The sequence below is a fragment of the Rana temporaria genome, chromosome 1 (assembly GCF_905171775.1).
Source record: "Rana temporaria chromosome 1, aRanTem1.1, whole genome shotgun sequence".
Taxonomy (NCBI): domain Eukaryota; kingdom Metazoa; phylum Chordata; class Amphibia; order Anura; family Ranidae; genus Rana; species Rana temporaria.
This window is the reverse complement of record NC_053489.1, coordinates 206,325,273-206,349,876: the sequence shown is the minus strand read 5'-3', so window position 1 is coordinate 206,349,876 and position 24,604 is coordinate 206,325,273. Positions and strand designations below refer to the sequence as shown.

Here is a 24,604-nt window from a genome sequence, read left to right as displayed (position 1 = left end):
CCCTGGCAAACAAAAAGTGTCAGTCAGGCAAGACAACCCCTCCCACTCCCAGCATGCCTGACAAAGTGACAAAGCAGGAGAATAGGATAATAAGACAGAGGGGAGGGTTAAAGGAATCAGATATTCATAGACAACTGAGATGTCCAAAAGCAGTCCAACACTGTCAAGCCCATAGAAACCTGTATAGAAAAAAAAAAACAGAACTGGGGCTGGTTTGCACCCAAAGCCGGCATCAGTTGAGGTCTGAACATCCACCTGGCAAAACTTAAAGCACCATGTTACACCTGTATTTAGGGTGTAATGTCCCCGCACACAAACAACTCTCAGAGGTGAGAACAGGAAAGGGGGATATCCAGGTTGGCTTCTCACCGATTAACAGGCATGTGCACAGGGCAAACCATGTGAGTTCCAGAAAAATGTGTATATCCAGGGCGCTCCAAGCATTTGAATCCTGACAGATAAAGTCTGTGTCGGAGAGGGTAGCAAATCTTCTCACACTTTAGGCATCACTCAGGGAGACAAGCAATCTCTAATGGAAACAGAAAAACAAACAAGGCGCCTCTAAGTGCAGAAGTATAAAACTTTTAATATCCCCTAAAGGGGTTAAAAACACTTACAAGAAAGTGGCTGAAACAGACATGTAGCAGGAAAGTGCGTCCAGGAGATGTTCCAGTGGCAGAGCAGTCCCAGTTTGTGATTGTAAAGCTTCCAGGGAAGTTCACGAGATAACAGCCGACTTGTGCTGTGAATGTTCAGAGGACACAATCACGCTGGAGCCTGGGGATGATGTCAGAGGAAGCGAGACAGAAACCAGCATGGAACACAAACAGGAAGTGGACAGGAAGTGTGTCATAGAGGCGGGATGGGTTTCGGAACAGCTCAGGTCACTGGCTGAAGAAGGAACCAATGAGCTGTTCCGAAACGCGTCCTGCCTCTATGACACTTCCTGTTTGTGTTCCATGCTGGTTTCTTTCTCACTTACTCTGACATCATCGCCAGGCTCCAGCGTGATTGTGTCCTCTGAACATTCACAGCACAAGTTGGCTGTTATCTCGTGGACTTCCCTGAAAGCTTTACCATAACAGACTGGGACTGCTCTGCCACTGGAACATCTCCTGGATGCACTTACCTGCTACATGCCTGTTTCATCCACTTTCTTGTAAGTGTTTTTAACCCCTTTAGGGGATATTAAAAGTTTTATACTTCTGCACTTAGAGGCACCTTGTTTGTTTTTTTCAAACCATGTAACTCCCTGAACAAAGACCATGAGGGCTGAGATCTGCCCTTTGAAATGCTCAAGGCCAGATGAAGATCCAGACCAGATTGGAAGAAACTCGTCCCATGGAGTACTCTCTGGGATGAAATCCCCTCACCTTGTACCATTAGAAATATGCTTTCTGCATGTGCTGGTACATTTTGCGAGACATGAATTTTCTAGAACATGGGAGAAAAGGAGTAACAGAATAAGACAGATTCTTATCTCTCAGGACCTGAGCTTTAACCTTTAAGCTGTCAAAGCCAAATGACTGAAGTAGGATGGTAAAACAGTCCTTGAGACAGGAGGTCCAGGCGATCTGGTAGAGCCCACAAGGAGTTTGAGGAGGTCCAAGTACTACATATTCCTGAGCCAGTTCAGTGAAATGAGATCCCTGGAATGCCCTTCCTCTCCACATTTTGGAGCAGATGAGAAAGAGCCTTCTGAAGAGGAAAAACATAGAACAAGTTGAGTTGATCCCAGAGAGTCTGGACACTAGGTGATCCACACATGGTGTCCCCCACCTGCAAAAGAGGTCTTGAAACACCTCTGGGTAAAGAGGCCATTCCCCAGTGTCCAGACGTTGACAACTGAAAAAATTCACTCTTGGAACATGTAGGGTGGACAAGGTAGGACTGACATTTCACCCAAGCCCAAATCTGACTGGCTTTTCTTTGAGTTGCAACACTTCTGGCCCCTCCTTGATGGTTGGCATATACCACTGCTGTGTCTGGCGATGAGTTGGATTATCCACAGGTGACCAAGTCCCCTGCACTGTACGGAAATCCAGGATCCCCTCCCAGCCTGTCAGGTTGACATCATTCATATTAAGGATCCTCTTGGATAACAAAAGGACTTCCCCAACTCCAAGGCTGAATTTGTGAGTGACCAGGCCAGAGACAATCTGGTTAGGGGAGACAGGTGCATAGGAAGATCCAAAGACTGAGCTTTAAGTCCTACAAAGCCAAAATGCTGATTTGCAATGGTCTGGTGTGAAACTTGGCATACAAGGAATGCCTTGAAGAAGGAGGATTCATTATCCAACTGAACAATTGAAGAGGCTCAACGGTCTTTTGGACACAAACCTTTATAGACCGAGCCAACTGTCCTCTCAGCAGGAGATCATCCAGACACCCCATAATTGGAATACCCTGTGATCAAGGCAAAGCAAGTACTGGGGCTAGCACCTTAGTGAGTATGTGAGGAGCAGAGGACAACTTAAATGGAAAGGAAAACAGACTGGTAGTGTTGTATACCCAAAGCAAAGACCAGATAGAATTGGTGTTCTGGAAAAGATGTAGGTAGGCATCTCTGATATCCACAGAGGCTAGGAAGTCACCTGACTGAAAGGATGACTGACCTGGTGGATTCCACATAGAATTTTCAAACCTAAATGAAGGCATTAAATGTTTTAAATCCAGAATGGGGAGTTTTTCCTTGGGAACCATGAAAAGAGTCAAGATAAACCCTGAAACCTTCCCCTTCTGGCACATGGCCAATAACTCCCAGAGAGAGAAGTTGTACCGGAGCACGTCTTCTCGATGATGAGGCAAAGATGGCAGATTTTATATAAAGCAAGGTGATGATAAAGATTGAAATTCAACTTGTAGCCCCTGGATACCACGTCCCTTACCCAGCATCCAAGATGGATAAGATCCAGGCTGACATAAAGGCCAGCAGATGTCCCGTTACTTGTATATATGGAGGGTGACCCCTCACTGCGAGGAAGTCTAGCTGGTGGTTTGAAAGACTTGAAGGCCCAAGTGTGACAATGGAATTGGGCCTGACCTTAGATGTTGAGCCTTGAAGGCCAAAAAAAGAGGCATTCACTTTCAAGAGGCATGAGCAGTAGGCAATTCTTGCACTGTAGTTTTTTTGGAAGAAAATTCCTCCTTGTAAAGTGCAGAGGAGGGAGTCGCTCTTGGAGAATTAAAAAGGAGACTTAAGCAGGGAATAGCTCCTTGAGCAGTAGCTTCAGACCCTTGGCAAGAGACCTTGCAAACCACCCAAATGGAGCATTTGATGGATATCGATGATCGGGATGTATCATGGCCCTGGACCTGTAGAGTGCTCTACAGCTAGCTGACACTCTTGCTAGTAGAAAAAGGTCTTTAAAAAAATAAGTGAAATGGTAAAATTATATCCATTCTCCAAGGACACTAAAACACTGGGAGTGGGAGGGTGTTATTGTACCTAACACTTTGTTTGCCAGTGTTCAATTCTCCTGTAAGCAGTAAATATAACTCCGTTGTCTCTGAATATCTGATCCTGTGTCCCTTAATTAAATACTGTCCATTTTAGATTTTTGAATAAACAAGCTTGTCAGTCAGTGATGCAGTACATCTGCCAACTAGAGTGAAAAAAATAATCTGCCACTATGGGATATTACATTGGGACACAAATTTACAGATTTAAGCAAAATGTTAGACAGAACTTGAGCTGAAAATACCGTATTTTCCGGCGTATAAGACAACTTTTTAACCCATGAAATTCTTCTTAACAGTCGGGGGTCGTCTTATACGCTGATAACCTAACATACAGACTCTCAGTCAGACCGCGGCCGTTCATTTTTCAAAAGCTGCGCCACCTCCTTCTCTGATAGGTGGAACACTCAGCTTCCCAGCAGAGCCTCTGTTCAGTGTTCCGCCTATCATGGATGCCCTCTCGTCCTCGGTCTCGGACGAGAGAGCATCCGTGATAGGCGGAACACTGAACACAGTGTTTGCTGGGAAGTGGAGTGTTCCGCCTATCACAGAACAGCACAAGGAGGAGGCGCGGCTTTTGAAAAATGGACGGCCACGGTCTGACAGATTCTGCATGTCAGGGATAAGGTAAGGGATCGTCGATATATGCAATGGCACAGTGAGGTATGCAGGGACAGCGAGGCATGTAATGGTGGCACAGTAAGGCATGTAATGGTGGCACAGTAAGGCATGTAATGGTGGCACAGTGAGGTGAGGCGAGGCATGACTAGTAGAACGGGGGTCGTCTTATATGGTGAGTATATCCCAAAACCAAAATTTTAGCTAGAAAATTAGGGGGTCGTCTTATACGGTAATGTTTAAAACCATAAGGCTAGTGTATGAACAGGGGGAGAGGGCGGGGAAACTGCTGGCTTATCTGGCCCATTTGGATGACAAGCCACCGGTTGTGGTTTCGCTTACTGGCCCTAATGGAAGTAGTATTACCGACCCGAGTCAAGTTTCAGCCAAAATTTCAGCAATTCTACAGTACCCTCTATAGGTCCCAGGGAACCCACTCACACAAGGAACTGAGGTCCTATTTGGCCACCATTCAGTTCCCTGGCCTTAACCAAGAGCAGGTTAAACTATTAGATGCGAGTCGGGAGGAAGTAGTGAGAAGACGTTGCTGGAAGAGGCAGCAGAGGAGACACCTGGATTGAATGCTGAGTTTCATTACTACTGAAAAGGTATTGGGAGACCTGACTTCCCATAGGCTCTATAAGACTGGTGGAAAACAGTCTTTACCTCTGGTAAGCGGTTAACCCTATCTCACGAATGCATGGGTGAACACCATTTCACAGCAATCAAGAATCTATCACATTTGGTTATTTAAGGAACTTTTTGATACAGGAAATAACACCGGATTGAGTCACTTTTAATTTTGGGCTTTTAAACAGACTTTTTTTTTCTTTTATACACTTATTATTATCCTTATCTTTTTCTGACTCATTTTCAGTAAGGACTTTTGTCTACACACTTTTTTTGCACTTTTACTTAATTGTATTTAAGCATCATTATTAGCGCTGCACTGTTTTCTATTTTTATGTCTTTTAATTTGTTGTACACATTTTAGTGCTAGCAGCTATTTCTTTTTGTTTGTTCACAGCAACATCCATTATTTTATATCACTATTATCAGCGCAGCGTCAACCTTTGTTTTTTTTTCTTAAACTATTAGATGCGCCTATTACGGCACATGACATTGCTGAGGCGATTGCCCAATTAGCCAAATCTAAAGCACCAGGTATGGACGGACTCCCTCTGGAATTCTTTGATACATACTCCGATATACTTGTTCCTAAACTAAAGGCCCTGTATCAGTCTATCTTTAATACAAACATACTCCCTGAATCTATGCAAGAAGCCCAAATCATAGTACTCCCCAAACCGGAATCTTATCGGCCAATTTCACTACTGCAGGTGGATATTAAAATCCTAGCCAAAATATTGGCAACTAGGTTGAATACTGCCATACTGTCACTTATTCACATGGACCAGACAGGGTTCATGCCGGGGAAGAACACTGCCATGAACATTAGACGATTGTACATGAATATTCAGGCGCGTCACGATAACTCAGGAACCAGGGTGGTGGTGGCACTGGATACGGCCAAGGCCTTTGACTCAGTTGAGTGGCCCTACTTATGGGAATGTTTACATAATTACGGCTTTGGACCGCATTTCATAAAATGGGTGCAACTCCTATACCAGACCCCCAAGGCAAGATACTTTGTTAATGGATGGCTTCTCAGAGCGGTTTCCTCTGGAGAGGGGCACTCGTCAGGGATGCCCCCTCTCCCCTTTGCTGTACGCCTTGGCCGCTGAACCACTGGCTATTGCTATTAGAGCACACCCTGATATTCAGGGTTTGCGTCGGGGTAACAGGGTTGATAAGATAGGCCTATATGCGGATGACACTATTCTATACCTGGCAGATCAGGGTCCATCACTGCAAACAGCGCTGCGACTTATTGAACGAATGGGTGGCTATTCGGGACTGCGCATTAATTGGGATAAGTCTCAAATTCTCCCCATAGATGTCTCCCCCCCCCCCTGTGGTCACCCCTCCACTGCCGCTCTCCAAAGTGTCCAGGATTAGGTACCTAGGAGTTGAGGTCACCAGGAGACTGACAGAATATACACCTATGAATGTGGCACCGTTGTTTAACATGATCAAACTCAAAACGCAAACGTGGGCTAGATTACCCTTAGGGGTGATGGGGCGCATAAATATTATAAAAATGATTATTTTGCCCAAAATTTTATACATGGTGTGGCACGCCCCTCTATACATTCCCTTAAAAATCTTTAAGAAAATGGAAGCTATTCTGAATTCCTTCGTTTGGGGAAGTGGTAGACACAAACTAGCTTGTCACATTTTAAAGAACCCGACGGATATGGGAGGTGTTTCCCTCCCGGATCTTCATGAGTATTACTTTGCCGCGCAGCTCTCTCACTTATATCACTTCAATACCTCGGAACTTCAACGCTATAGGGCTCTGGTTTGCGACGCACCTGGGCACCCGGCGCATACACCACTTCAGTCAATCCTCCGTGGGAAACAAACGCAAAAGCAGGCCGCAAGGCACAACTCGGGAATGTAAAGCATCACCAGCAGATTTGGGAAATATCCCTTAAAAAACAGAATGTTGGGAAATGTTATTCCCATACCCCATTGTGGCTCAACAGCCATATGCCAGAGCTAGCAGGGGTCCCTACCTCGGTGGTGTGGGCCAGACACGGAATAATATACTTGCACCAAGTCCTATCAGTCTCAGGCCTCGTACACACGACAGAGTTTCTCGGCAGAATTCACCGAGAAACTCGGTCAAAACCCGGATTCTGCCGAGAATCTCTGTCGTCTGTACAGTTTTGGCTCGATGGAGCCGCCGAGGAACTCGACGAGAAAATAGAGAACATGTTCTCTATTTTCTCGTTGTCCTCGTTGTTCTATAGGAGAAGGCGGCCCGCCGAGCTCCTCGGCGGCTTCATCCCAAAACTCGACGAGGAACTCGACGTGCCAAGCACGTCGAGTTCCTCTGTCGTGTGTACGGGGCCTGAGGGATTAAGCAGTATCATGCACTTAGAGAAGAATTTTCGCTCCCACAGCACTTGGTATTTAAATACTTGCAGCTCCGCCATGCACTCCGAACCCAGCTGCCATCTCTGGCGGTAGAGACAGAACCCCCGCCGGTGCTGGATGTTGTTTTGGGGAGCGATCCCTCTAAACTTATTTCGCACCTATACCGCACCATTAGACATCGGGGTACAGTAGCCGTCACTCAGAAGGCTAAGACGGCTTGGGAGCGGGATGTAGGCCCAATAGAGGGTGCAGACTGGGATGAAATACTGGAGGGAACTAAGACCACATCACCTAAACTGTCAGACAGACTGACACAACTATACATTGTTCATAGAGCCTACCTGACACCGCTGAGACTGGCCAAATTCCACCACACACCCATCCGACCTGACCTGTCTGTGTCAGTCCACGAGTGCCACGTTCTACCACCTCATTTGGAGTTGTCCAAATATTCAGACCTACTGGACGCAGGTTGTCCGCTTTCTGCATGACAATATGGGAACCCCTGTGGCACTTGACCCTAAGTTGTGTATTTTGGGGCTGTTGCCTGACGTAGAGGTGGATAAATTTCACATAATTTTCATATCTGAAACATTATTTTTAGCTCGTAAAGTAATTGCCCAGAGATGGATGCAGGATTTGCCCCCCACTCTACAAATGTGGAAAAAGGCTGTTAATGACACTTTACAATTCAAGAAGCTGATATACACACACAGGGGCTCCACACAAAAGTATTCCAAGGTTTGGGACAGATGGCTAGAGGATGGAGAAACGTGTGTCTGATTGTGCCTTACCTAGAGATTGTTCCATAATAAATTGCTCCTTTGTCCTCGTGACCATGTAAATGTAGGACCCGTGGTATCTAAGTAACCAAAAAATGAGCATGCATCTCACCTTATGACACTGTATTGTTATCGTCAAATGTGTTCGACCTGTTTTGTAATATGTGCTTTAAATTAATAAAGTTGGTTTTTCCAAGTAAAAAAAAAAAACACATAAGGCTAGTACAGTAGCTATACAGGCCCCATTTCACCAGGTAAACATTTTCATTTAAAGACATGCACAAAAATAGGCATGTCTGTATTGCCCAAGTATGGAAAATCTTAGAAAGGCTCACCTTAATATAACACTGAGAGGCATCTCTTCCAGGCACTGTAAATTCTAGAGGTTTGTAGAATGCATGGAAGACCTGAGGAAAAAAGTATTGATATAATATACATAGTCAAAAGGTGACAAAGTGAACTATATAAATAATTAACTGTATACAGAAAAGTAATAGTATTTCATATATTATATATATATATATATATATATATATATATATATATATATATATATATATATATATATATATAACACACAACAACATATAAATTGAAGAAGTAATGTACACAAATTATACTAATCATAGTTGGCTATTAGACCCCCTACATAGAGCCTAACTGTTAATTTGTCAATAGCTTATCGCAGAATATAAATAATTCACACATTTAAAGTGGTTATAGAGTCAGAAGGTTTTTTATCTTAATGCATTCTATGAATTAAGATAAAAAGCCTTCTGTGTGCAGCACCCCCCCCCCCCCCCAATACTTACCCATCTAGATCCAGCGATGTTGTGTCTCGGCTGCCTGGGAGTCCCCTCATTGGCTGATACAGCAGTGTGGCGCCATTGGCTCCTGCTGCTGTCAAAAGTCAGTCAGCCAATGAGGAGAGAGAGGGGGTCGGGCCGTGGTTCTGTGTCTTGTCTGAATGGACACATGGAGCTGCAGCTCGGCTCGGGTGCCCCCATTGTAAGCTTACTTGTCCAGTTGACAATGTTCAGGTGTTTAGGATCCAGCGGGTAAAAGACTGGAGTCTTTGCTTAAAGCCTCATTCGCTATGACCGGTGCATTTGCACAGCCTGCAATAGCAGCTATTGGTGTTTGTCAATTCCTTAAAGGAGTTGTAAAGGAAAACATTTTTTTTGCCGAAATTACTGTTTACAGGGTATAGAGACATAATAGTTAACCGATTCCTTTTAAAAAAGATAAAAAATGGATAAAAATCAATCATATAATGTACCTGTACTTTCAGTTTTGTTTATGCATCTAGTTTTTTAATGCTTCTGTGAAGTACAGAGACACAGAGCCAATAGAGGGCAGTGATGGTTTGTAAAACGAAAGCGATTGGTTCTGAGGGGTTTAAGACACACAGTAATCACACCTCCTTGATTAGTGCCACAGAGAAAAAGCTCCCATTACTTTTTTCATCAGGAAACAGACTGTTCAGAGAAGGGTTACAGCAACATCATAGCAAAAACGAACAATGAGGACATGAAAACAGGACTGCAGTAAGGTAAAGGAAGCTATTTAGCTAAAAAAAAAATATGTTTTCCTTTAGTGACCCTTTAAGGATAAGGTGATACAGGTCGTCAGAAGGGAAGAAGTCCCGGTCCTTCCGTAACTTAAGGCCCTTTGTGTTGCAGTTTGACGCCATTAAGGATTCCATGCATCAGACATCACGTCGCGCTCTTCTGCTGTTACACATGCGAAGAGTGCTATGGCTTAAGCATTGGTCAGCAGAGTTGCCTTGTAAGAAACTGTTGATTGGGGTTCCTGTATGGAGAGCATTTATTTAGGGATAAGTAAATCCAGAAGATCTCGCGTGGAAAGAGTACCCTTCTTCCTGTGAAGAGAAGAAGTAAGCATCCTTCATTTAAACGTTCTACCTCTCCGTCACCTGGAGCATCAGCCTCTAGGCAGTCACAACGTCCTCCTCCATCAGCCCCGAGAGGAAGGCCCCAAAGCCAGGCTCAGGGCCAGAGAAAGTCCTGGGGGCAAAAATCTGCCAAGCAGAGACCCAAGGCCTTCCTATGAAGGGGTGCCCCCGCTTGCACGGGAGGACAGCTCCTGCAGTTTTAGGAGCCTGGCAGGAAGAGATTATGGATAAATGGATCAACTCCATGGTTTCTCTAAGCTACAAGCTAGAGTTTCGGTATTCTTCCGCCTCGTTTTTTTAAATCGGGCATTCCGAAGGTCCCGGAAAAGAGAGCATCATTTTTGTTCAGGCACTAGACCAGTTGCCGTCTCGAGGGGTGATCATAGAGACTCCCTTAAGAGAACAGAGAATGGGTTTTTACTTAAACCCCTTCACAGTGCCTGAATCAAACGGAGATGTCAGACCCATTTTCAGATCTCAAGGGTCTGAACCAATTTCTGGACATCTGCTCCTTTCGCACGGAATTAATTTGATCAGTGGTATCCTCCCTTCGGGGAGGGAGAAGAGGAGGAACCAGGGTGCTCTGTGCAAATCCACTGCACAGGGCAGGCAAGTATAACATTATTTTTATAGAAAAAAAGAACGAGACTTTACAATCACTTTAAGATGGCACAGAGCATAGAATAAGGCCCCTTTCACACGGGGCGGATCAGTAATGATCCGCCTCCGTATGCTCAGCGGGGATCACTCTGTTGATCCCGGCTGAGCTGGTGGATGACAGGGCGGTCCCTGCATACTGTGCAGGGACCGCCCTGTCTTTTCTCCGCTCTCCCCTATGGCGGGATCGGATGAACATGGACCGTATGTCCGTGTTCATCCAATCCGATGATGGAAGGAAAAATAGGGTTTTCTTCTATCTGCAGAATCGGATCTTTGCGGAGGTGGACGAGATCGGGTGTCAGCGAATGTTCATCCGCTGACATCCGTGATCTCATAGGGACCAATGTATGTCCCTTTTTCATCCGCAAACGGATGGATGAAAAATCGGACATACGGTCCGCACGTGTGAAAGGGGCCTAACAGGATTCACAGCCAAGCTAAAAAATTGTTAACATTTTTAAGAGCTATAACATACAAAATATAGAAGATACTACAAAAGGATGGAATAAAGTGTTAAGAGAAAATGCCAGTTTACTGGGAAATGACTAAGAAAACAAAAATGCTCCTTTTAATTGATCAGTGGCTGCATTCTTGTGATGAAAACAGATAAAATTATATTAGAACTATCGACACTGGTTAGGTACGAAAGAAGCATATCACTCCTCACATCACCGAAAATTCAGAACATGAAAACCACATTAGATGTTCTTTGTACTTTGAAGGCAACTCTAAAGTGATAAGGCAATTTCTGGTTCATTGACAAAATAGGAATCTGCAAGAATTAGCCTGTGGATAGTCAAGAGTGCAATGCTGCTACAGGCAGCATAATTCCCCACCAACCTTTGACTCAACATTTTATACTGTGTCCTACACATTTTGCCTGAGGTCCCAGGCTGATCTGGTTAGTCTCATCTTGGTTGTCTAGAAAAACGTCACAAAGCCCCTGCAGCGATTGCTCAGTCACAGGCTGTATCCATGTGTCAATCAAGTAGTTGAAAGAGGAAGGGGGGCCGGATAGATGACATTTTTGTCATATGTAACCTCGCAGGTGGTGTTAACTCACTTAAAGATTAATGAGCGATTCATAACATAAGTGGAAAATATGATAATAGCAGTACTGCCAGCATTCATCCCTGTAAGTGCAGTCAGCTGCTGAATTCTAGGACATTTATTCCCAACATCTGCTGTGATACATCGCAAGATAGAATTTCAGAGCAGATGAGCTGATGCTTTTTTACACACTAAATAACTTTTGACAATGCCAGGAAAAGGCATATTTAAATGTGTCCATCTCTTTAGTTATTTCCACTACGGTTCCACTCAGAAGACCTTAGAGGTAGCTCTATACCAATCAGATAGAATTAGTTATACATGCAGCATTTTCAACTGAGCAACTGCAAATTTAAATGATAAATTCACTTTGTATATAGGTATCCACCCGTATTTAGGTTGGAACATGTAACATGCTTCAGCTCCTGCCACCTCTCCCTCCGATTCTCCCGTGACAGCAGGCGGGGGGTCCGCCCACACAGCCGCATCATTTATCTGCCACTGTGGCACACAGCTTGTACAGCCCTTGTAGTTCATTCACAACTATTTAGCATTCAAACTGACAGCCTGTATGAAGGTATGGGCTAAAGGCTGCTCCACTAATCAGCGGTGAAATGCTTTCCAGGCTCCAGCAGAAAAAATTATATAAACCCATTTTTTTTTTCTGCAAAAATACTTGCATTTTTTCCTAAAAGGTGAAATTAAAGGATTGTAGCTATTTAACACATTATTATAACACATTATTGATATTATGAAAAAGAAAATGCATACAAATGTAATAGTGAACTAAAAAATGAAGCCAGGAGTATGGTCTTGTATGAGGTCGCTATCTTCATGAGCTCCGTTCCTGTACACCTGCTAGTCTGGATGGACACTACACCTAGCAGCTCTTCAATATGTCAAAAAGCAACGAGAAGACACCTAAACTGGGACTTACCAACCGCAGCTCCTTGGTGGAAGATTTCCTAAATTCCTGCGCTCTGTCTGCGACGCTGTTGATTCGATTTTGGCGTCCTCCACAAGGTATTTGGTGCCGTTCAGCGTCCTGGCGCCTTTTCCTCCTATTGGTCGCCAGCATGTCGTTGGACACCCATGACCACATTGGAGTCTTTACACTCCCTCCAGTCGATTCATACCCCCCTCATGGCTGATACCCCCATGGACATTGTGCACTACTGGACCCCTATTGTTCACATCGCACTCTAGGTAATTTATTGGGCCCCCCTCATACCCTTTCCCTTCCTATTTATTTTCATTTTAATCACACTATGTCCCAATTTCACCTTTGTCTTGGGTCAATACCTCAGTGTTGGGGGGAGTTGGTACCCTTATTCACCATTTACTTTGTAATCCCAATTAAGTTTGCACCCATTTTACACTTGGTGTCACTTTCTCATCACTGTCGGTCCCTGTATGAGTATATTCCTTCTTACCAGTCACTTATCGTATTTTTCCACTGCCATATCTTATCTTTTGCTAAATACCTCCTTTTGATAGATGGTTACAACTATGTGGATCATACTACAATTTTATACCTATGGGGGCCCATCTCTGGGGACTATTGTCTCCCACTGGATTTCCATCGTTGCACATCCAGGTTAGTCCACCTCAGCTCCCGGGGCTGATGTTCTCTCCAGTCGGCTTCCAGCCCTCCATGCCTGCGCCCAGTTTCATTGGCATTTCTGTATGTACATTTTGGGAAATCATTCTTTCCCCCTCCTCTCCCTATATATAGACCTACCATTCTATTCTACTACAAATGAATTATGTGTTTCAGTACTTATAGACATCTACCCCATACCTGCTCCTGAAGAGTGGCAGTCACCACAAAACGCGTCAAACCAATAGATGTACCTTGCTTACATTTTATATTACTACTGACACCTACCTCATATACCAATTGGATTGTACCAATTAACTAGGGATACAGCTATTTACCATGAAGACACGCTTTAATGAATTTGGTCATTTATAATGTTTACAGTATGAACTTATTATGCCATTATCATGTTATGATTATGGTCATATTTTTTTATATACCAATACAATTACTGACTGCCAATTGTTGTTATGCAATGCTTTCATGTAAAGCTTATAGTTCTATTATATTAAGTAGCTACCATATTTCATTATATTGTGTTATCTCCTTGGATGCAACTCTCATATAAAGTCCCACCCTTCCTCCTTTTTCACTCAAGTTGATTTTATATCCACAAGAGAGGTGAAGGATAATACCACAAGTCCTTAAAGGGTCACTAAAGGAAAACATTTTTTTTGCATAAAGACATACAAGTTAACTGATTCCTTTTAAAAATGATTAAAAATAGATTAAATTCAATCATATAATGTGCCTCTAGTTTCACTTTCGTTTTTAAACTGGTTTCATGTTTCTGTGAAGTAAAGAGACCCACAGAACAAAAACAAACAAATCCAGGGCAGTGTTTTGTTTTTAAAATGAATCTGATTGGTTCTGAGGAGTTTTAGACACACAGCTTGGACCACAGTGAAAAGCTGCCATGAGGTTTTTCATAAGAAGCCAGACAAGCAGGAAGTGTGGAGATCAGAGCAGAATTACAGCTACTTCAAAGCAAAAACGAACAATGAGGACACGAAACCAGTACTGCAGTAAGGTAAAGGAAGCTATTTAGCTAAAAAAAAAAATTCCTTTAGTGATCCTTTAAGGTAATCCATCTAGAAACACACTAACAGAATTCTTCTACGTTTGCTATCAAACGATGCAGAGAAGGCGTTTGATTGAATAGATTGGCACCTTTTGAAGGCAAATGGATTGCTTCTATATACTTGACTGCCACTGCAGCAGTTTGTGCTAATCAGGTGGTTTGCCCTTAATTTTCCCTTGCCAAGGGCATGTAGCAAGGGTGCCCACCGACACCGCTTACATTCATTCTGACATTGGAACCCTACTTGCGCCATGTACGCTAGAATTATGACATCGAAGGTTTTCCCACGAGACTGAGACACCAGAAAGTAGTCACTTTTGCAGATGACCTACTGTTCTTTGCAAATTCTTCAGGCATCACGTTTCCTAATCTCTGAACTAAATTACACAAATATTGGAAATCGTGCAATTTTAACCACCTCCTACATGGCCTATTATAATAATACAGCCAAAACGGGAGCAGCATTATCCCAGGAGGGCATCATATGATGTACTCCCACTTGTGAGCAACCTAGGAGATGCGCAGCGGTGCAATCACAGAGAGATCATTGTACCGGCCCAGTCCTGGAAGCATGTGATCGATGTGACCAATCACAGCAATCACATGTCAGTTGTATACAATGGCTTTTATTCATAGCCATTCATTGTTTACTATTGTGATCTCTGTGATTGATGACAGTGATTACATGGTACAGGGGCCAATCACAGCAGACTTGTACCATGTGACAGTTGTGGCCAATCACAGCTATCACAATAGTACACAATGGCACATAAATGGATGGCATTCATAAAAATTAATGCTTATAACAATGGTCATCACTGTAATAAGCAATCATAAATCAAGAAAACGAAATCCTGATAACCTCACCGAAGGTTGCCCTATGGTGACACTGTACTGATCTAGTAATGTAAAACTATATATATATATATATATATATATATATATATATATATATATATATATATATATATATATATATATATATATATATATATATATATATAGTAGATTTTTCTTTACTGTGCTCCTGGGCTTGCACCATGCTCCTGAGGAAGCGGTTTTGCTAGCTGCAAAACATGTAGAGCCATACATGCCATGAGCTACTGTGGATGGCATCATGAAGACATAGCAATGCACATATGCACGAACTGGAAAAATTAAAAGTGCTAATTTTAATAGCTAATATGCAAGTTATTGTCATAAAAATAGTTTGGGGACCCCCCAGGGGACATGTAAAAAAGTAATTTAAAACTGATCGCCATGTACTGATGTACCAGGTCACATGCCCTCAACGCGTCACGGGAAACCCTTGTTGCGCAAAAGGGGGTGGGGTCACCCATACACGTCATTGGGTAACCCTGGGCCTTCTCCTTGCATCAGAGAGGGGGCGGGGTCACCCGCGCATTTGACGAGTGGCCCCGCCCTCATCTATAAAAGAGCTGTCAACCCAGCAGAGTGCCATTCGCCCGGGCGCCTCCTATGAGGTGGTATCGTTCGTAGCGGCGGGTTTTTTTTTTCCTTACGTATCGCTCGAGAGTGGATTACATTGTTGAAACCTTTTTTTTTTTTTCTTTTTAATAAAAGGACTTGTCCCAAACTGTCTCCTGTGTTTAACATTTTGACACTTTTTTTGTGAAATGGTAGGGGTACCCCATCACCAAGTCACATAGGGGGGGCAGGATCTGGGGGTCCCCTTTGTTAAAGGGGGCTTCCAGATTGTGATAAGCCCCCCGCCTGCAGACCACCACAACTACTGGGCAAGGGTTGTGGGGATAAGGCCCTTGTCCTCATCAACATGGGGACATCCTCCCCATGTTGAGGGCATGTGGCCTGGTACGGTTCAGAAGGGGGAGCGCTCTCTCGTCCCCCCTCTTTTCCTGCGGCCTGCCAGGTCGCATGCTCGGATAAGGGGTCTGGTATGGATTTTTGGGGGTAACCCCACGCCATTTTTTTTTATGTTGCCGGGTTGCCCTTAGTATCCATACCAGACCTGAAGGGCCTGATATGGAATTTGGGGGGACTCCCACGCTTTTTTTTTTTTAATTTTGGTTCGGGCTTCCCTTAATATTCATACTAGGGCTGTTACTGATCAAAAATTTTCTGTTCGATTAATCGTTTTTTTTTTAATCGATTAATAGACTAATTTCGATTAATTATAACGCACATACAGATCCAACTACTTTTAGCTGATCTCCTTGGATATAAAATCGATGTAGCTACATAAACTGTAAAAATGGTGTGAGTAATACCAAACGGTATCAAAAGCAGTCATAAAAACATGTAGCTAAGTATGATACTGGTATAAAAATGTGTACAATGATTCCACTGCTGAATCCAGATGAGGAGAGGTTAACATCAGTCCGTCGGCATGAAGATGTCCCATGAAGGGAACTATCACAACTCCCAGTGGATGGTTGTAGAATCCCAGGTTGATAGAGGGAAGTGATAGAGGGAAGTGTAACAGCCCTTGCATGTGGCAGATAGTAAGGTATGCAGATATGAAGGCACAGCAAAGGAGCCCTTCAGATGGACACGGCAAGCCCCGCCGGTGTCCGTGACGTCACCGGATCTCCGACGGAACTCCCTGAAGGCCCAGAAGCCGGCGGAGAGGTGAGTACCAATCAAAAGAATTTTAATCGATCAAAAAGATTTAAGATTAATTGATTAATTAAAAGTTAATTTGCACAGCCCTAATTCATACCATAGAAAAAAAAAACCTAGGTGCAATGGGACTTTATAAGTGACTGGAAAACAAATAAGATTAAAGTAGAAAAATAATTTTAATAAATATCCAAATGTTCATTAAAAGGATATTATAGTTGTAAGCGTATAAAACAATACAAATCCATCAACCCATTATATGGATTTGTATTGTTTTATACGCTTACAACTATATATCCTTTTAATGAACATTTGTATATTTAATAAAAAAAAAATTCTACTTTCATCTTATTGGTTTTCCAGTCACTTATAAAATTCCATTGTACCTAGGGGGTTTTGTTTTCTATTCTACTATAGGGATGTGGTGACTGTAAAACTGTTATGTGAATAGGGGAATATCTTTTTTAATATTCATACGAGACCCAAAGGGCCCGGTAATGGACTAAGGGGGAACCCATGCTGTGACCCGACAATTTATTATAGCGAGATCAGTTTTAAATGACTTTTTTCCTTTAGAAATGTCATTTTGTGCAAGGACTTTTCTAAGCACGGGAAACATGCGCTACTTTACGGGCATACTATAGACACCCCCCCCCCTCCCAGGTACGAAATTTAAAGGAATATTTCACTTTTATTGTTTCACTTTAAGCATTATTAAAATCACTGCTCCTGAAAAAACTGCAGTTTTTAAAAGTTTTTTTTTGCATAGACACATGTCTCCTGGGGCAGGACCCAGGTCCCCAAAAACTTTTTATGACAATAACTTGCATATTAACCTTTAAATTAGCACTTTTGATTCTTCCCATAGACTTTTAACAGGTGTTCCACAGCTTTTCGAATTTGCCGCGAATACCCCAAATTGTTCGCTGTTCTGCGAACAGGCAATGTTCAAGTCGAACTCATGTTCGACTCGAACAGATAGCCCATGCCTAGCCATGACATCTAAAGATTGGTAGGCTGTATTCGGTTTTGTTTTTGAGTTCAGAGAAGCTTTATGAACCTATTAAAAAAAAAAACTACCTAACACAATGTGTAATAAAACACAAAACATTTTTAAATTATACCTCAATAGCATCCTCTCCATATGATGTTAGGGCCTCCTGCTCAGAGAGCCCTACACAACCATATTCTAGTGGGGTGAACACTGTAGTAGGAACCTGCAAAAACAAAAGCAGAGAAAAAGGGTTACATTCTTCAGCTGAAATTTGAACATGACATAGTTACTAAGTAACTCAAGAGGCTTAGATTTATAGTATTTGCAGCATAGAGTTTTATAGTAAAAATAAAAAGGGTGTCACAGTAGCAGGCAGTAGTCTATTTTTTTAGCAAGACACATACAGCAATTATTTTTTTAAATACGTGTAGTAAAGGTAAAACCACTTACACTGTTATAATCCATTAGCTCTGTAGAGTTATTAAATAATCGTTGAGCCAAAAGTTTTCCAGCTGCGATGGCTGTGGGTGTCAGCTCTGGACGACCCTAATGCAAGAATGTAGGAAATATTCACAACTCTTCTTGCAAAATAAACAGTAGGTCTGTCAGATAGGATTTGCAAATAATGTTATCTACTAGGGTACATGGCAGCACAACAATACCTATAAAAAATACACTACCCAGATTGTCCTGCTATCTACAAAAAGCCATGCAAAATCATTCTTAAGGGGCCCTGAATTCTTCCTATTTCTCATCTAGATGGACAGTGCTGGCATATATTAAGGCAGACGGAAACACACGCGGCATCCTGGCATTCAGGCAACATGGAGATTGAAGCAGCAGATAAAAGCTTGGGGTTTCTGTCCAGCACTAATAGTAAAGCAAACATCCTTCTAAATACTGCTGCCTTAAAAAAAAGACAATAGAAAAGCCACCTAATTGTTGTTTGACCATCTCTTTTGGGTTGTTCACACTCGGACAGCATGTCTGAGTGATCATTGTGTCGCCTGGTGCTGATTTGCACTGCTATTGACTGTACTGCATCCTGAGGGACTATGTATTAGATCCTGAGGGAGTTCGAATGTTGGTTACTTGGAAATGTATCAGTATATTCACAGCATCATGGTCCATGGCAGAAAGTAAAATGTTTGCTTCTACCAGCAGGAGTCAAATATGTATTGAGCTCCATTTTTTAGCATTAAAATAAATACATTTAAAAGTATAAGCATAATAAATAAATATGAAATAAATTGGAAGAGGTGGCTTGTAACCTCAGGTTTAGCTCCATCTTTATTAATTCCGAATAGATTGTCTTAAAAAGAGGGGGAAGACTGGCTGGTGTATCCTATATTGGAGGGTACTTGGGTATTCATGATGATCAGCCAGCTATTATATTGTTTATGACTGTATGAAAGATATGTGGGATTTAGAAGGCAAGGTGCTGAATGTGTTTCGATTTAGTTTGTCTTGTTTTAGTGTTTGGTATATTTGTATTGATTTTTTTTTTTACTTCTAGAAGAATTATTTAAGATGTTATTTGGATAATTTCTCTCAGTTACATTTAATTGTAACTGAGAGATTGGATTGCACGATTGTTGGTATTTGTCTAAGAACAAATAAAAATTATTACAGATAAAAAAAATAAAAAATTCAGACTAACAAACTGAAAATATCACATAGGATAATTACCCAATTCGGTTAAATTACCGTATTTATCGGCGTATAACACGCACCCTAACTTTAAGAGGGAAGTTTCAGGGAAAAAAACTTTCCACAGCCCCCTGCGTACAAAACACGCATGCACAGTTTACCCTCTATTTTCAGGGTAAACAAGTGAGTGTTATACGCCAATAAATACAGTATTTACATGCATGGTCTAACAGGCAAAAGCAATAAATGGATTTTAAAGTATGGTTGCAGGATAGCAGCACAACAACCAACTAAAGGATGATTATGATTTATAGTGATCATTTTAAGGCCAGTTTGGGGTAGATACTGATCATGTGAAATCTAAAAAAGCATTTATACCAGTGAAGACTTTATCTGCAATAACTTTAGAACAATAAATACCATGGCAAATATTACACATAGACAAAATTAGCGTGGTGCCGATACTAAGCATTAACACGAGTACTATGCAAATGCTCCGATACTAAAACTGATACCTTCAGACTCGGTTCACATATGTGTAATTTCAAAGCATGGTACGGTGTGATTTCGTTGAGCAGTTCAGGTGCAATTTCAATGTGAATTGTAGTGTATGAGATTAGAAAGCACACCTGAACCAGACGGAAATTGCACAGGGCTCTTTCAAATCGCACTGCGGCCAGCCAGCACATATGTGAACTGAAAAACACATGGAAACTGATGTAAGTAGTTTGTTTGTCCTGTTGTTTTTATGTTATCTTTTAATATTGGGATACTTTGCACTTAAGTCCTTAGACTATGAAGATATAGTTCCGGGCCCTTATTTTGGATATTCCACTGCTAATCTAGAGTTGTTGATTATTTTTTTACACTGCTCTCATGGGTGGTCTTTGTTAATGCACCTTTTTTATATTCTACATGCCTTTTCTTCTCCTTAGATAATGTCTGTTGGACTACTTTTTAGTGTGCTATGAATACAAACTGTCTTCTATACGCATATTGCATGTTTCTTTACACTTTGCTAAAAAAAAAAAAAATCTGTGCGGTTTTCCTATTAGTTTCCATGGACGTATGGTGTGATGGAGCCCTAAAAAAAAATCGGTATTGGTATCGGCGAGAACTTTAGAAAAAGTATTGGTGCTCATACTCAATCTTAAAAAAACTGGTATCGGTGCATCCCTAGACAATATATAAAGGCTGTTCTTAATAGATTGGATACTTTTCAGGAACCGCTTCAATAGGTACTGTTAAGAAAGAAACAGGCCACTGTTTTAAGATATGCAAAAGCTATTGGAGACATTATGATGTACATGCAAAACAAACAAAACCTGGTAAACAGAAATCCACCTACATGGACGATAACATGACCAGGCCTGGCACCTGGGAATGGGTTGTTTACCTCTGAAATGTCTCCGATTGCAAATATGTTTGGAACAGATGTGGCTTCCAAAGCATCAACAATTATCTTTCCTGTGTCAGGATTCATATTCACGCCTACTTTCTCCAAATTCAGATACTTTGTTTCAGGAGCACGACCTAAAAAACAAGAAACAAGTTATGTGAATAAAAGAATAGAATCTTTGCACAAAATGCAGAAAAAAAAATCATTGCCACTCACCGAAGAACATATATTTGTTGTTCATCTCACTACAACTGCTATATTTTGTACTGTTGTGGTGTCTTTAAAACAAATATGAATGGTATATGCTTTCAGCCTTTGATTTAAGATTGTCTATACAACCCTAATGTGTTATTTCTGCATGTGTTCACTTTTATTCTTGGTATTGGGCAAAAACACAATAAAAAAACATAGAAAGATGTAAAAAAATAAATTATCGTTTTTATCGTTCAACTGAAATTAACCACTTGACCACTGGGCACGAAAACCCCCTTAATCACCAGACCAATTTTCAGCTTTCGGTGCTCTCACAATTTGAATGGCAATTACTCAGTCATACAACATTGTACCCATCTGAAATTTTTGTCCTTTTTTTCCCACAAATAGAGCTTTCTTTTGGTGGTATTTGATCACCTCTGCGGTTTTTATTTTTTGCGCTATAAAAGAAAAAAGACTGAAAATTCTGTAAAAAAAAAAAAAAAAATCTAGTTTCTGTCATATTAGCAGGTTATTTCTCACACACAGCATATGCATACTACAAATTACACCCCAAAACACATTCTGCTATTCCTCCCGAGTATAGCGATACCACATGTGTGCGACTTTTACACAGCGTGGCCACATAGAGAGGCCCAACATGCAGGGAGCACCATCAGGCGTTCTGGAGCACCCAGGCCAATTCTGACATTTCTCTCCTACATGTAAAAATCATCATTTATTTGCTAAAAAAATTACATAGAAACCCAAAACATTATATATGCTTTTTTTTCAAAGACCCTAGAGAATACAATGGCGGTTGTTGCAACTTTTTATCTTGCACGGTATTTTCGCAGCAATTTTTTGAACGCGTGTTTTTAAAAAAAAAACAGTTTTGTGCTTAAAAAAAAAAAAAAAACAGTAAAGTTAGCCCAATGTTTTTGCATAATATGAAAGATGAAGTTACGCCGAGTAAATAGATACCCAACATGTCACCCTTCAAAATTGCACACGCTCGTGAAATTGCGCCAAACGTTGCTACTTAAAAATCCCCATAGGCGACGTATTGCAAGGTATTGGAGTATTGAGGGTATTGCGGAGTATTGGGGGGGTATTGCAGAGTATGGGGGGGGTATTGCAGAGTATGGGGGGGGGTATTGCAGAGTATGGGGGGGGGTATTGCAGAGTATGGGGGGGGGGTATTGCAGAGTATGGGGGGGGTATTGCAGAGTATGGGGGGGGTATTGCAGAGTATGGGGGGGGTATTGCAGAGTATGGGGGGGGGGTATTGCAGAGTACGGGGGGGGGGTATTGCAGAGTATGGGTGGGTATTGCAGAGTATGGGGGGGGTGGGTATTGCAGAGTATGGGTGGGTGGGTATTGCAGAGTATGGGGGGGTGGGTATTGCAGAGTAAAATAAAAAAAATGATGAGTGCAATACTCTGCAATACCCCACCCCATACTCTGCAATACCCCACCCCATACTCTGCAATACCCCACCCCATACTCTGCAATACCCCACCCCATACTCTGCAATACCCACCCCCCAGGGTGGGTATTGCAGAGTATGGGGTGGGGTATTGCAGAGTATGGGGTGGGGTATTGCAGAGTATTGCACTCATCATCATTTTTATTTTGCAGAGTATTGCGCAGGGATGGCTGGATCTGTGACTGCAATTGTCACAGATCCAGCCCACAGTGCGGCGGCTGCTGCTGCCGCCCGATCCCCCCCCCCTCCCTCTCCTCTCACACTGTACCGAACGGTACAGAGAGGAGAGGGAGGAACCGGCGTCATTACATGACGCCGGTTTGTTTACAAGTGATCGCGCCGTCATTGGACGGCGCGATCACGTGGTAAGGAGCCGCTTCCATTGGCTCCTTACCGCGAGTGCTGTTGCTGCGGGTCCCGTAGACCCGGCGAGCACCGGCGATCGCGTGTGCGCGCCCGCTCGGGCGCGCACAACGCAGTCTCTGGGAGGACGTACATTGACGCCCTCCTAGAGTACAGGAACCGCTCTGTAGCCGTATTTTGGCTATAGGGCGGTTACCAACTGGTTAAGGAAAAACTAAGAGAAGCCACCTCTTTTGCATCGTCTGTACTGACATGGCCCTATCAGATATCAACCGCCTATATAAGCTTCTTCTTTGGTTTTATTGTGTGTATATATATATATATATATAATTTTCTTTTTACTTTTGCAAGGTAATACAATACAAAAACGGCAGATACAATTAGCTCATGATTATATTGTCATATAAAACCATATTAGCAACCATACATGGTACAAATTAACTGAACAAACTAAGAAAAATTAAATAAATAAAAAAAGTAAAATAATGGTGCATGGCTCAAGCACAGATATAAGCATGATATACAGGAGCCTCGATACCCATCTGGAACCTCACATCACCTACATTCAACTAAGAATGCAATGGAGTGGCTGCCAAGGAGGTATCCAGCCAGCAGGACCAAACTTTGTAAATATTATACAGGGGGAGATTACCCAACTGCATTCAGAAACTAGTCGAAGGAGGAGATTTCTTCCAGCTATGCATAATGGCATTTCTTGCATAAAACAGCAATAGGCTTAAAGCGGGGGTTCACCCAAACATTAGATTCAGCCGAGTTGTCAGCATGACAATCGGCTGTTTTTTTTTTAAATGTTATCCCCGTACATACCATATTTTCACCGCCGCTCCGGTTATGTCTTCTGATGGAATAGGCGTTCCTAATTGATTGACAGGCTTCCGACCGTCGCATACTGCGCGTCACGAGTTGCCGAAAGAAGCCAAACGTCGGTGCGCAGGCGCCGTATAGAGCCGACTCGCAGTCCGGCTTCTTTCGGCAACTCGTGACGCGCTGTATGCGACGGTCGGAAGCCTGTCAATCAATTAGGATTGCCCAGTCCCGCAGAAGACATACCCGGAAGTGGCGGTGAAAATACGGTATGTACGGGGATAAAATAAAAAAAAAAACAGCCGATTGTCATTCTGACAACTCGGCTGAATCTAATGTTAAAAAAATTTTTTTGGGTGAACCCCCGCTTTAATAGAGCTTTCAGAGATACCATAGGAACCAATTCTTCTACCAACCCCAATAGCCACAATTTAGGAATCAAAGTAATAGGAATCTGCACTACCTCATTGAGGACAGCTAGTACATTTTGTCAGTAGAGTAGGAGACAATCACCGGGCACAACCAAACTATATGCATGAAGTCTCCAGGGGAATAAGTGCACCTGCAGCAAAAGGAGGGGATATTTGGATCCTTCTTAACCACTTGCTTACTGGGCACAAATACCCCCTTCCTGCCCAGGCGAAATTTCAGCTTCCGACACTGCGTCTCTTTAACTGACAATTGCGCGGTCGTGCGACGTGGATCCCAAACAAAAATTGCCGTCCTTTTTTTCCCCACAAATAGAGCTTTCTTTTGGTGGTATTTGATCACCTCTGCGGTTTTTATTTTTTGTGCTATAAAACAAAAAAAGAGCGACAATTTTGAAAAAAAAACAAAAACACAATATTTTTTATTTTTTGCTATAATAAATATCCCATTTAAAAAAAAAAAGATGTTCTCAGTTTAGGCCGACACGTATTCTT

General features: G+C 42.3%; 1 protein-coding gene across 3 annotated transcripts in view; it reads right to left on the bottom strand.

Moving 5' to 3' along the window:
- Positions 1–24,604, bottom strand: part of TXNRD2 (thioredoxin reductase 2) — a 179,423-nt gene that overhangs the window by 39,803 nt on the left and 115,016 nt on the right. For all 3 annotated transcript variants that reach the window (XM_040348003.1, XM_040348011.1, XM_040348021.1), the window contains exons 12-15: positions 20,810–20,946; positions 18,214–18,309; positions 17,894–17,986; positions 8,198–8,269 (exon numbers count right to left, since the gene is read on the bottom strand). In XM_040348003.1, coding sequence (XP_040203937.1) covers positions 8,198–8,269; positions 17,894–17,986; positions 18,214–18,309; positions 20,810–20,946 — 398 coding nt within the window. The remainder of the gene's footprint in view (positions 1–8,197; positions 8,270–17,893; positions 17,987–18,213; positions 18,310–20,809; positions 20,947–24,604) is intronic.